General features: G+C 43.6%; 3 protein-coding genes across 3 annotated transcripts; 2 read left to right on the plus strand and 1 right to left on the minus strand.

Annotated features, from left to right (window-relative positions):
- Positions 1-7,166: 7,166 nt before the first annotated feature.
- Positions 7,167-7,418, plus strand: CCR75_005049 (uncharacterized protein; the record flags this gene model as incomplete). The annotated part of the gene is made up of 1 exon (XM_067963134.1): positions 7,167-7,418. The coding sequence occupies one exon, from the start codon at positions 7,167-7,169 to the stop codon at positions 7,416-7,418; it is 252 nt and encodes an 83-aa protein (XP_067819010.1).
- A 3-nt stretch (positions 7,419-7,421) lies between these two features.
- CCR75_005048 (uncharacterized protein) lies at positions 7,422-7,685 on the plus strand (the record flags this gene model as incomplete). The annotated part of the gene is made up of 1 exon (XM_067963133.1): positions 7,422-7,685. One exon carries the CDS (start codon positions 7,422-7,424, stop codon positions 7,683-7,685), a length of 264 nt encoding a protein of 87 aa, XP_067819009.1.
- Positions 7,686-7,718: 33 nt separating this feature from the next.
- CCR75_005047 (uncharacterized protein) lies at positions 7,719-8,927 on the minus strand (the record flags this gene model as incomplete). The annotated part of the gene is made up of 1 exon (XM_067963132.1): positions 7,719-8,927. One exon carries the CDS (start codon positions 8,925-8,927, stop codon positions 7,719-7,721), a length of 1,209 nt encoding a protein of 402 aa, XP_067819006.1.
- Between the last annotated feature and the right edge of the window lie 3,473 nt (positions 8,928-12,400).

Below are 12,400 nucleotides of genomic sequence, written 5' to 3' on the forward strand. Positions count from 1 at the left end.
GCGTTCCGACTAAGGCATTAGACGCGGCCGGCGAATTAACGCGGCGCGTGCGCTTAGTGCGAGGTTGAGTGGGCGTCTTCGCAGACGACCCACCAACGTGGCCCCTTTTAGGTGGCATCTTGGGCGCCGTGTATGGAAACACGTGCGCTAGAGTGATCGAGTGAACTAGCGGCGCGTAAAGCTGCTCGCAGTTCCTCTCTCCTCTTTGACGAATTTAAAAAATGTAAATTTGTTCTTAAAGAGGGGATGGTGTAACGGACTAAAGTTGCCCTAATGTTACACAGTCCGTTAAGTACATTTGGTGTACTTAAGGGAATGGTCAATTACTACATAATAGTAATTAGACCCAACACTCGGGTGAGGTGCACATTTGTGACCAACCTTGTGGATGTGATGCACATGGGTGCATTCACGTTAGGAGGGATGACGCCCAGCGTCATCCGTGATGACGGCTAGCGTCATCCGTTACGCGAGGTATCTAGAAAGATACGCTCGCAATACATATTAGATGTTATCTATAGAGATAACATTTAAATAGGTAAAAAAAGGTATTTGTATTTAATTCTATTAAATATAAATCAGTCTGAAAACTACTTCCTACTTGGTAAATGCGCACGAGGAGCCGGATTACCGCTCCCGTGACGACAATTGACCAGAGTTCTAAAAGTGTTGGGTGAGGTCGCTAACGCGCCCACCACAACTACCTCACTGCACGCAAGAGAAGCAGGTTTAACCGCTTCCTCGCTGTGCTAGGGTGTGTGTCTTAGTAGAGCGTGGCCGCATTACGACAAGCCCGCCTACAACTTCCCAGCTGAAGCTTGAACACCTAGCGAAGTCAAATACTTTATAATCGTGCTATACCAGTAACGCGTCGCAACTTTATTGCCGGTGCGTACATTTCAAAAATGGAGCGCTTTTCCACTATGCGTGCTGTTCAAAGTCACTTATCAGGTCTTGAAGGATTGTGCTGGCACAAAAAAATGCAGCTGTCTTTCTCCTCATGCATATGTTGGAACTTTCGACACATCGAGTGTCAAAATTGTTGAAGGTGGTACATCAGGCGACGGTTCGTTGTCGTGCTGATGTGGCGGTTACTGTCGTGAATGACACAAGAGAAGAGCAAGCGAAGCTGCTACATTTAAGTACGTTACATGTATGAGGGTTTTAAAAGAACGAATTTACTTTCCATTTTGCCTACACGAAGACATTCTTACGCATGTTGTCATACCCTATGAGCCCAAACTTGGGTGAGGCGAATGACGATCTCAACATGGACAACTACTTTGTATAGGAATTTTAATGCTCGGATGAAACTAGCCAAGAAAGGGCTACTGGAGCACATCGACGCGACGAAGGCATCGAGTGCCACAAGGGCCGACGCGTCGATATGGAAAGTCAATGATATGAAGGCCTTCGCGATTATGTGTAAGTCAATCACCCCAAGTCTACAGTCCATGGTTCGCGATGCAAGCACGGCTGCAGAAGCTTGGGAGATATTAAAGAGTTTTTTTCTTCGAAGAAATATTCACAACCGTGTGCAGATGCGTCGGCAGTTGCATGAATTCAAGCTGTAGAAGGGAGAGAGTGTACTAGACCACTTCTAAAGTTTGATGAGCTGTGCATGTCCATGCAAGCCATCGGAGACGAAGTTTCGTCTGACGAGCAGCTCGTTATACTGCTTGGAAGCTTGTCTGATGAGTATGATCAGATCATCAGAATCATTGAGAACATGAAAGAAATTGATATTTTCCAAGCCAAAGAAATGCTTCGTCGTGAATACGAAGGCATTACTCGCAAGGAGAAAAGTGAACTTGCATTTAAGGCTACAAGAAATTTCAAGGGCAAAGTTTTTTGGTCGGATGAAACAAGAACCAAGTTTACCGGGACGTGTTTTGTATGTGGAAAACAGGGTCATAAGAAACAAGACTGTTGGAAGAGCCAAACCAACGAGAAAAACAACGAGCAAGCGTTTACTGTTAGTGAACATGGTTCGGAAGGTTGGCTACTCGACAGTGGTACGAGAAGTCACATGTGCCCATACCAAGATGAATTTTTGGAGATTCGATCGTTGAATCGACTAATCGGCATCTCGATCGCAAATGGGTGACAGTTATGGCTGCTGGAATTGGTACGATTCGAAATATTCTAAAAAACAATGTGCCAATTCGCATTGAAGACGTGCTGTACGTTCCAGAGCTGGATCGCAGACTGCTTTCAGTTTCTTTACTATCGGAAAAGGGATTGGATGCAACTTTTACGAACAAAACATGTGTGATAAGGAATGGTCAAGATGTGGTGGCGAAAGTAAACAAATTGGAGAATTTATTTGGATGGAATGTGCAACTTTAGGGTCGGCATTCACAAGCGAAGTGTTTGGTTGTGGAATTAAAGATGAGAGTCCTAGTGTGTGGCATGCACGACTAGGACATCTTCCAATGAAGACGTTGAAAAAATCTACACAATTGTGTAGAAGGAATAAATGTGCAAGCTTCGGGTGATGATGTCGACGATCAAGACGAAGTTTGCGAGGGATTTGTGACTAGAAAGTCGTTAGACAAACCATTTCCAAATTCAAGTCACGGCAAAGTGAAGACAAAATCACTGGTCCAAATTGTCCACAGTGATGTGATGGGTCCAATGGAGACAAAGGCTCAAGGAGGAGCACGATACGTAGTTACATTCCTGGATGATTTTTCGCGCTACGTGGTGACATACTTCATCGCTAATAAGTCTGAAGTGCTGGGAAAGTTTATCGAATACAAGTCGATGATGGAAAACCAACTGAATTCCAAGATCAAATGCATTCGCACCGACAATGGTGGCGAATACATGAACAAAAATTCGCAGAAGTTTGTTGCAAGGCTGGCATAGTACACCAAGCGACAGTGCCATATTCCCCCCAGCAAAATAAAATGGCTGAACGAATGAATAGGACACTGACGGAACGTGCAAGGTCGATGCTAAATCACACGCAAGTGGAAAAGAAGTGGTGGGCTGAAGCTATAAATACAGCTGTATATGTGACCAACCGGGTTACGTGCGCTTCATCCCCGACGAAGACTCCAATTGAGATGTCTTTTGGCTTGAAGCCAGACATATCACACATGCGCGTTTTTGGTGCTCAAGATTACGCACACATTGACAAAACGAAACGTGCAAAATTGGACAAGAAGGCATTTCGGTGCATGTTTCTTGGTTATTTACACGAAGTGAAGGGTTATCGTGTCTGGAATTATAATTCAGAAAAACTTGAAGTCACAAGGTCAGTGACATTTCAAGAACAGCCACGGACGAAGTATGTTCAAGTTGTTGATGACGCACCTGTATCAATTCGTCAGCATGCAGAAACAAATGGCGAAGGAGACGATGATATCAGGGTTCAATCACCAATTTCCTCGAATCACGATGAAAATGAACCTATGGAGGTTGATCAAACTAACGGTGGTCAAATAGTCTCGCCTCCTCAAGAATTTATGTCGTTGGGTACATGTCTAGAGTATGGACATGGAGATGATATTGCTTTTGATATCGATGACGTGTACATGGAGCCAGCTGATTTAATTGAGGATGATATTCAGGCGATTGTGCCCAGGGAGGGATGGACTTATCTCGATGACAGTCTGGAGACACATTCATCTCGTGTTAGTGTTCACAATAACCCTCTTGCAATACCTCCTCCAAGTCCAGACTCACAAGCTTTGGTTCCGGTTGGGATGTCAGATGCTATCGTTTCGTCACGTGGAGATAACCTGTGGAACGTGCCTCAAACGATATCGTATTGAGTATGATCAAGCTAATGCGGCATTTGAAACCCCATCAACGAACCAAGATGCTATGAAGTCTCCACACAGTACGATGTGGAAAGAAGCGATAAAGGCCGAACTGAAGGCACTAGATAGCAAAAAGACGTGGAGTCCCGTGGAAAATTCGTTAAACAAGAAGGTAATTGGAACTAAGTGGGTGTTCGCCATCAAGCGAAATGAAAATGGTGATATTTAGCGATATGAGGCTCGGCTTGTGGCACTAGGTTATCGTCAGACCTATGGAATTTATTACTACGACACGTATTCTCCGGTCGCGAACATGAGTTCAATTCGTGTGTTTTTCGCGGTATGTTGCCATTATGGGATGGTTATATTCCAATATGATGTCGATACAGCATTTATCAATGGTGTTCTCGAAGAAGAGGTGTTTATTAATACACCCGAGGGCGTTAAAATGAAATCGAGTCAAGTGCTGAAGCTAAATCGAAGCCTGTATGGACTGAAACAAGCTGCTGCAACATGGTTTAAGACTATTTCAGGCGTTTTCAAGAGCATGGGGTTTGTGGCGTGCGTTTCGGATCCGTGTGTATTTGTTCGTCGATTTGACAATTTTTCATGGACTTACGTGACGTTATATGTCGATGACATGCTCATTGGTGGCCTTTCGTACGACTCAATTAAGCAAGTTGCTGATGAATTGTCTACTAAATTTCAGCTCAAGAGACTGGGTAAAGTGCGATTTGTTCTGGGCATCGAAGTTGACTACAAGATGGAGGAGAAACGACTCAAGATCAGTCAAAGCGCGTGTATAGCAAGAATGGTTGAAAAATTCAATCAAGATAATGCTAGGCCGGTGTATAATCCGGGTGTGGAAGGCCAGAACATGATAAAGTGTGAAGTGATGGACCCAAAAATGAAAAATCGTCCGTATCGTTCATTGGTGGGTTCACTTCTCTACGTGGCAACCGGCACAAGACCCGATATTGCATTCGCGGTGTGTCAATTGAGTCGACACTTAGAAAAACCAAGTGAAGAACATTGGAATGCGGCTATCGAGTGCTGCGTTATTTAAAGTCAACCGCTATGGATGGAATCTTCTATCGGAGCAAGTCACGCCAACTGCAGTTGAGTGCATTTAGTGACGCTGATTGGGGCAGTAATAAGGACAATCGACGCTCAAAGTCAGGTGTGATGATGATGATCAACGGATCACCCGTGATTTTCAAGTCAAAAATGCAAAACAGTGATTGCTGAAGCCGAATGTGTGGCTCTATCATTGTGCTACAAGAAGTATTGTGGACTAAATCGCTATTGCTGGAGATGAGGTCAAGTTTAATGGTCCAGTTATTGTGTTCAAGGACAATCAAAGTGCGATTGCTATCGCGAAAAATGAAGGCTATCAAAGTCGTGCGAAGCACATTGATATACGCTATCATTTTGTCCGTGGTCAAGTCAAAAACAAGGTAATCCAGCTGGAGTATATTGAAACCAAGTTACAGCTCGCTGATTTCCTGACCAAGACAATTTCGACAAAGAAGTTTCAATTTCTCGTGGACAAGACCAATATTGGAAACTTCTCGTCGAGGAGGAGTGTAAAAGGTGGAACATCAGGCGACGGTTCGTTGTCGTGCTGATGTGGCGGTTACTGTCGTGAATGACACAAGAAGAAAAGCAAGCGAAGCTGTTACATTTAAGTACGTTGCATGTATGAGGGTTTTAAAAGAACGAATTTACTTTCCATTTTGCCTACACGAAGACATTCTTACGCAGTGTGTTGTCATACCCCAACAAAAATTGGTTTTGGAATGTAGGCTGCTCAATTGTTTGGGATGTTGCCAAAACACATGTATACATCCTAAAGAGAATAGATGAACACTGAATCGAGCGAGCTACATGCATCGCTCTTTTTGATTACACCTAATATCGCTTCGTTTTTTTCGGTAAAGTGGAATATTGGACTCTAGTCTGCCACTTTAGAAACACGCGAGAATTTCGAATGCAGTGTTACTTTTCACAGAGCAAACAATACTGCCCACGCACATAATTTGCGCATTTCATTATCATGTTGTATCTTAAAGCTTATCTACGAGATGAGAGGACGCCGTGGGTGAGCTGGCATCTGGGTAATTCATATTATGCTTCTATCTAGTACTGACTTTATTATATAAATAACAAACTGTGTATGGCGCATGCTTGCGCACCGCACAATCGTGTCTTATGACGATCGGCGGGGTTGATTTAAACATAAATCAACCAATCAATAAAGCTAATGTCTGACTGCATCAATATTAGCAGATTTGGTGAGATAGTTGTGCAGCAAATTATTCTTGAAAGTGCTTTTATAATTTATAATGTTTCTCACCTTTCGGCATGAGTATGGGCACATTAGCTTCTTATAAGCTCTTACGCAACGATATTGTACCTCTACATAATAAATTTCCTGTCGCGTGGTCGTTCCGATTAAAGTTGATGAAACGGGTCGCGCTTTGGAAAGATATCTCGAAGAGTACAATGCGGATAGTTTACTGAACTATCTTTACTTAATATTGATGGAATAAATTATTAAGATATCTAACCGGTGTAGGCAATATCTTCAATGTATGGTCATTCCACTGCATCCAAAAATCAACAGTAATTCCTTTTGTAAACCCTTTTGGTTTTGGTACACAATCACGCCCCCCTAAACTAGGAATCGCTATAGCCACACACCTTAACTATCTACATGATAGTAGTGTAATGAGTGTGATTGCCCTAAGAACATCAGAAACCGTGTTTTCGGTTGGCGATGTTAGATGCACTGTTTTTAACAGGTGAGAAAAAGCCAAGAGCGCAATCGTGCACGAGGGAGAAGTTGAGCTGGAAATAAGCGACAAGGGTCGGAGGTGCGCTCTTGCGCATGCATGTTAGTTAGTGTTTGGCGCTCCAGCTAAGGCTTATCTTTCAAATAGGCCAATCTTAGTGGTCTTTCTTTGTACCCACCATGAGCGCAAGCAAGTTGCTACCATTACGCTACTCTCATATATACAGAAATAGATAATTAAGGGTTGTGGCTACATCGAATCACAAATAGGTAATAATGGGGCCATTTTAGTTGAGTAAGGAAAAAGGACCTATCTTAAAATTTATGGGAATAAAAACTTGAATTTAAATACAGAAATAAAGACTCGTCCAACTACATTCTAGAATTGATACTGTTATTCAATTTGAGCTTACCTTGTACAAGATGAAGACTTACAATATTAAATATACTTGTCATCTATCAAAAAGTCTCTATTTCAATTTTTAAATGATACTAGTAGCATAGTTATGTGTGCTCCACAATGTATCAAAACTGCGTTCATTAGTTTGCAATCTGCTCTTCATTGTAGAATGGGTCTAAAATGCTGAAGGGGGAGCTCTACTATGGACGCCGATCTGCTTCAGACCCGACAGGAAGCTCGCAGGTTGGTGAAAATATATAACGACCTCGATGGTGCTGAGACCGAGGAAGCCCAAGAAATCCTTAATAAGCTACTAGGAACGAAGGGCCAGAAGTGCTTGATCGAAATGCCGTTTCGATGCGACTACGGCTCTAACATTCGGTTGGGAGATGACGTCTACATGAACTATAATTGTGTCTTGCTCGACGTTTATGCAATCACTATCGGAAATTGAGTCATGTTAGCCCCAAACGTGGAGCTCTATACGGCGACGCACCCATTAGGCCCAAAGGCACGGAATTCAGGGTACGAACTGGGAAAGGCAATCACGATAGAGGATGACGTTTGGATCGGTGGCAATGCTGTGATTTTGCCTGGAATGACTATTGGTTACGGTGCCGTCATTGGCGCTGGTAGTGTGGTGACCAAGGACGTTCCTCCCATGAGTGTTTATGCAGGCAACCCTGCAAAATTTATCAAAACTGTTGTTTGCACTTATTAAATTTAGACATTGCATGAAAATCCCAAAGTTGTCTTAATAATTAGCTTCTCTATCTGCAAGCGCAGCAGACTTGGCTAGTTGGTCCAGTAAGCTTTTGACACTCTTAACACGTCGTTTCAATAACGTCTGCACTTTTTGATCTGGCTCGTTGCAAAAACTTGTCAAATGCTGGTGAAAAAACACTGCGAGTCCGTCAATTGTAAGCTGGGCCTTCTTCGTCTGTAGCAGGCGATGAAACACCTGCGCCATTTCGAATTCGCTCTCGACTTTAAGGATTTCTTCCATAATAACACGTAGAAACAAAATACTCTTTTCTTCTAATTGCGTAAAGTCGAGCACCTTTAAGCACGAAAGGGACAAGTGTCCCCGAAGCACAAGGCCAGCCAGAATTTGGGCTTGGTTGAATAACGTCCGGGGTTTCAATGTCTCCATTTGCTTGAAAATATCCCAAAATGCAAGCTGGAAGGTAAATTTGTACCGCGAATCCATTTCACACAATTTTTCAGCCAGTGCAAGGTAAAACTTGTTAAATCGATTCTCTTGGCCACCGCAGCGCAGCAAAACGCGCACGATTTCGCGTTCCTGTTTTTCTTTTAAATGCAATTGCATCAATCGCTCATACGCATCAAAGCAGTCATTAGCACCCATCAGCGCCACAAATATTTTCTTGCGAACGTCAGTATTCATGCGCTGTTTTTCTGCAAGTTGGAGTAATCGGTTGGTCTCCACAGCGTTTTCGTCGTCATTAACGTCGTCACTGGCCAACTTTTGCTGAAAGCCGACCCACGTACCTCCGACAATCCACCAGCGACCATCTTCATCCGCGTGTAAAAGCTCCTGCAACGACACACGTAGCGGATTGTTGGCATTCCCGCATCGTGTCTTTACGCGGCCAAGCCACTTTTTTAATGGCGCAAGGTCAAGGACCCCACCACTTGCACTCTCTGTTCTTCGCTTAGCTTGCTTGGACGACTTGTTAAGATCATAAATTAGGTCGAGAATAAAGCCGATACGTTCCGGAGGTTGCGTTTTATCAATCGTATGATGCACCTCACCTACTTTTTGCTGCACGGCGGCCACCATCTGACGCAAAGCGTCGGGATCGTCCGCACGAAGCTGTGCACCGCCAATTTTTAAGAGTTGGTGAATGAGCTCAATGTCGGTGGTCGAGAAACTCTGCACAAAAGATCGAAAGAGATCGTACACGAGGCTGCAGTGCACAACTCCAAAGTTGTACAGCATCATTACGAACCGCATCAAATTCACGGGCACTTTAGACGTTCTGCTGCTTTCATCTTCCGTATTGTCCTCGAGTTTGGATTGGTTCGATTCAATGAGCTTAATCTCCTCTGCCACGCTCTCAACTAGCTTCCGTGTCAATTTCTCAACAAAAAANCACTCGGGTGTGGTGCACATTTGTGACCAACCCTTGTGGATGTGATGCACATGGGTGCATTCACGTTAGGAGGGATGACGCCCAGCGTCATCCGTGATGACGGCTAGCGTCATCCGTTACGCGAGGTATCTAGAAAGATACGCTCGCAATACATATTAGATGTTATCTATAGAGATAACATTTAAATAGGTAAAAAAAGGTATTTGTATTTAATTCTATTAAATATAAATCAGTCTGAAAACTACTTCCTACTTGGTAAATGCGCACGAGGAGCCGGATTACCGCTCCCGTGACGACAATTGACCAGAGTTCTAAAAGTGTTGGGTGAGGTCGCTAACGCGCCCACCACAACTACCTCACTGCACGCAAGAGAAGCAGGTTTAACCGCTTCCTCGCTGTGCTAGGGTGTGTGTCTTAGTAGAGCGTGGCCGCATTACGACAAGCCCGCCTACAACTTCCCAGCTGAAGCTTGAACACCTAGCGAAGTCAAATACTTTATAATCGTGCTATACCAGTAACGCGTCGCAACTTTATTGCCGGTGCGTACATTTCAAAAATGGAGCGCTTTTCCACTATGCGTGCTGTTCAAAGTCACTTATCAGGTCTTGAAGGATTGTGCTGGCACAAAAAAATGCAGCTGTCTTTCTCCTCATGCATATGTTGGAACTTTCGACACATCGAGTGTCAAAATTGTTGAAGGTGGTACATCAGGCGACGGTTCGTTGTCGTGCTGATGTGGCGGTTACTGTCGTGAATGACACAAGAGAAGAGCAAGCGAAGCTGCTACATTTAAGTACGTTACATGTATGAGGGTTTTAAAAGAACGAATTTACTTTCCATTTTGCCTACACGAAGACATTCTTACGCATGTTGTCATACCCTATGAGCCCAAACTTGGGTGAGGCGAATGACGATCTCAACATGGACAACTACTTTGTATAGGAATTTTAATGCTCGGATGAAACTAGCCAAGAAAGGGCTACTGGAGCACATCGACGCGACGAAGGCATCGAGTGCCACAAGGGCCGACGCGTCGATATGGAAAGTCAATGATATGAAGGCCTTCGCGATTATGTGTAAGTCAATCACCCCAAGTCTACAGTCCATGGTTCGCGATGCAAGCACGGCTGCAGAAGCTTGGGAGATATTAAAGAGTTTTTTTCTTCGAAGAAATATTCACAACCGTGTGCAGATGCGTCGGCAGTTGCATGAATTCAAGCTGTAGAAGGGAGAGAGTGTACTAGACCACTTCTAAAGTTTGATGAGCTGTGCATGTCCATGCAAGCCATCGGAGACGAAGTTTCGTCTGACGAGCAGCTCGTTATACTGCTTGGAAGCTTGTCTGATGAGTATGATCAGATCATCAGAATCATTGAGAACATGAAAGAAATTGATATTTTCCAAGCCAAAGAAATGCTTCGTCGTGAATACGAAGGCATTACTCGCAAGGAGAAAAGTGAACTTGCATTTAAGGCTACAAGAAATTTCAAGGGCAAAGTTTTTTGGTCGGATGAAACAAGAACCAAGTTTACCGGGACGTGTTTTGTATGTGGAAAACAGGGTCATAAGAAACAAGACTGTTGGAAGAGCCAAACCAACGAGAAAAACAACGAGCAAGCGTTTACTGTTAGTGAACATGGTTCGGAAGGTTGGCTACTCGACAGTGGTACGAGAAGTCACATGTGCCCATACCAAGATGAATTTTTGGAGATTCGATCGTTGAATCGACTAATCGGCATCTCGATCGCAAATGGGTGACAGTTATGGCTGCTGGAATTGGTACGATTCGAAATATTCTAAAAAACAATGTGCCAATTCGCATTGAAGACGTGCTGTACGTTCCAGAGCTGGATCGCAGACTGCTTTCAGTTTCTTTACTATCGGAAAAGGGATTGGATGCAACTTTTACGAACAAAACATGTGTGATAAGGAATGGTCAAGATGTGGTGGCGAAAGTAAACAAATTGGAGAATTTATTTGGATGGAATGTGCAACTTTAGGGTCGGCATTCACAAGCGAAGTGTTTGGTTGTGGAATTAAAGATGAGAGTCCTAGTGTGTGGCATGCACGACTAGGACATCTTCCAATGAAGACGTTGAAAAAATCTACACAATTGTGTAGAAGGAATAAATGTGCAAGCTTCGGGTGATGATGTCGACGATCAAGACGAAGTTTGCGAGGGATTTGTGACTAGAAAGTCGTTAGACAAACCATTTCCAAATTCAAGTCACGGCAAAGTGAAGACAAAATCACTGGTCCAAATTGTCCACAGTGATGTGATGGGTCCAATGGAGACAAAGGCTCAAGGAGGAGCACGATACGTAGTTACATTCCTGGATGATTTTTCGCGCTACGTGGTGACATACTTCATCGCTAATAAGTCTGAAGTGCTGGGAAAGTTTATCGAATACAAGTCGATGATGGAAAACCAACTGAATTCCAAGATCAAATGCATTCGCACCGACAATGGTGGCGAATACATGAACAAAAATTCGCAGAAGTTTGTTGCAAGGCTGGCATAGTACACCAAGCGACAGTGCCATATTCCCCCCAGCAAAATAAAATGGCTGAACGAATGAATAGGACACTGACGGAACGTGCAAGGTCGATGCTAAATCACACGCAAGTGGAAAAGAAGTGGTGGGCTGAAGCTATAAATACAGCTGTATATGTGACCAACCGGGTTACGTGCGCTTCATCCCCGACGAAGACTCCAATTGAGATGTCTTTTGGCTTGAAGCCAGACATATCACACATGCGCGTTTTTGGTGCTCAAGATTACGCACACATTGACAAAACGAAACGTGCAAAATTGGACAAGAAGGCATTTCGGTGCATGTTTCTTGGTTATTTACACGAAGTGAAGGGTTATCGTGTCTGGAATTATAATTCAGAAAAACTTGAAGTCACAAGGTCAGTGACATTTCAAGAACAGCCACGGACGAAGTATGTTCAAGTTGTTGATGACGCACCTGTATCAATTCGTCAGCATGCAGAAACAAATGGCGAAGGAGACGATGATATCAGGGTTCAATCACCAATTTCCTCGAATCACGATGAAAATGAACCTATGGAGGTTGATCAAACTAACGGTGGTCAAATAGTCTCGCCTCCTCAAGAATTTATGTCGTTGGGTACATGTCTAGAGTATGGACATGGAGATGATATTGCTTTTGATATCGATGACGTGTACATGGAGCCAGCTGATTTAATTGAGGATGATATTCAGGCGATTGTGCCCAGGGAGGGATGGACTTATCTCGATGACAGTCTGGAGACACATTCATCTCGTGTTAGTGTTCACAATAACCCTCTTGCA

Source organism: Bremia lactucae, linkage group LG6 (genome assembly GCF_004359215.1).
Source record: "Bremia lactucae strain SF5 linkage group LG6, whole genome shotgun sequence".
Taxonomy (NCBI): Eukaryota; Oomycota; class Peronosporomycetes; order Peronosporales; family Peronosporaceae; genus Bremia; species Bremia lactucae.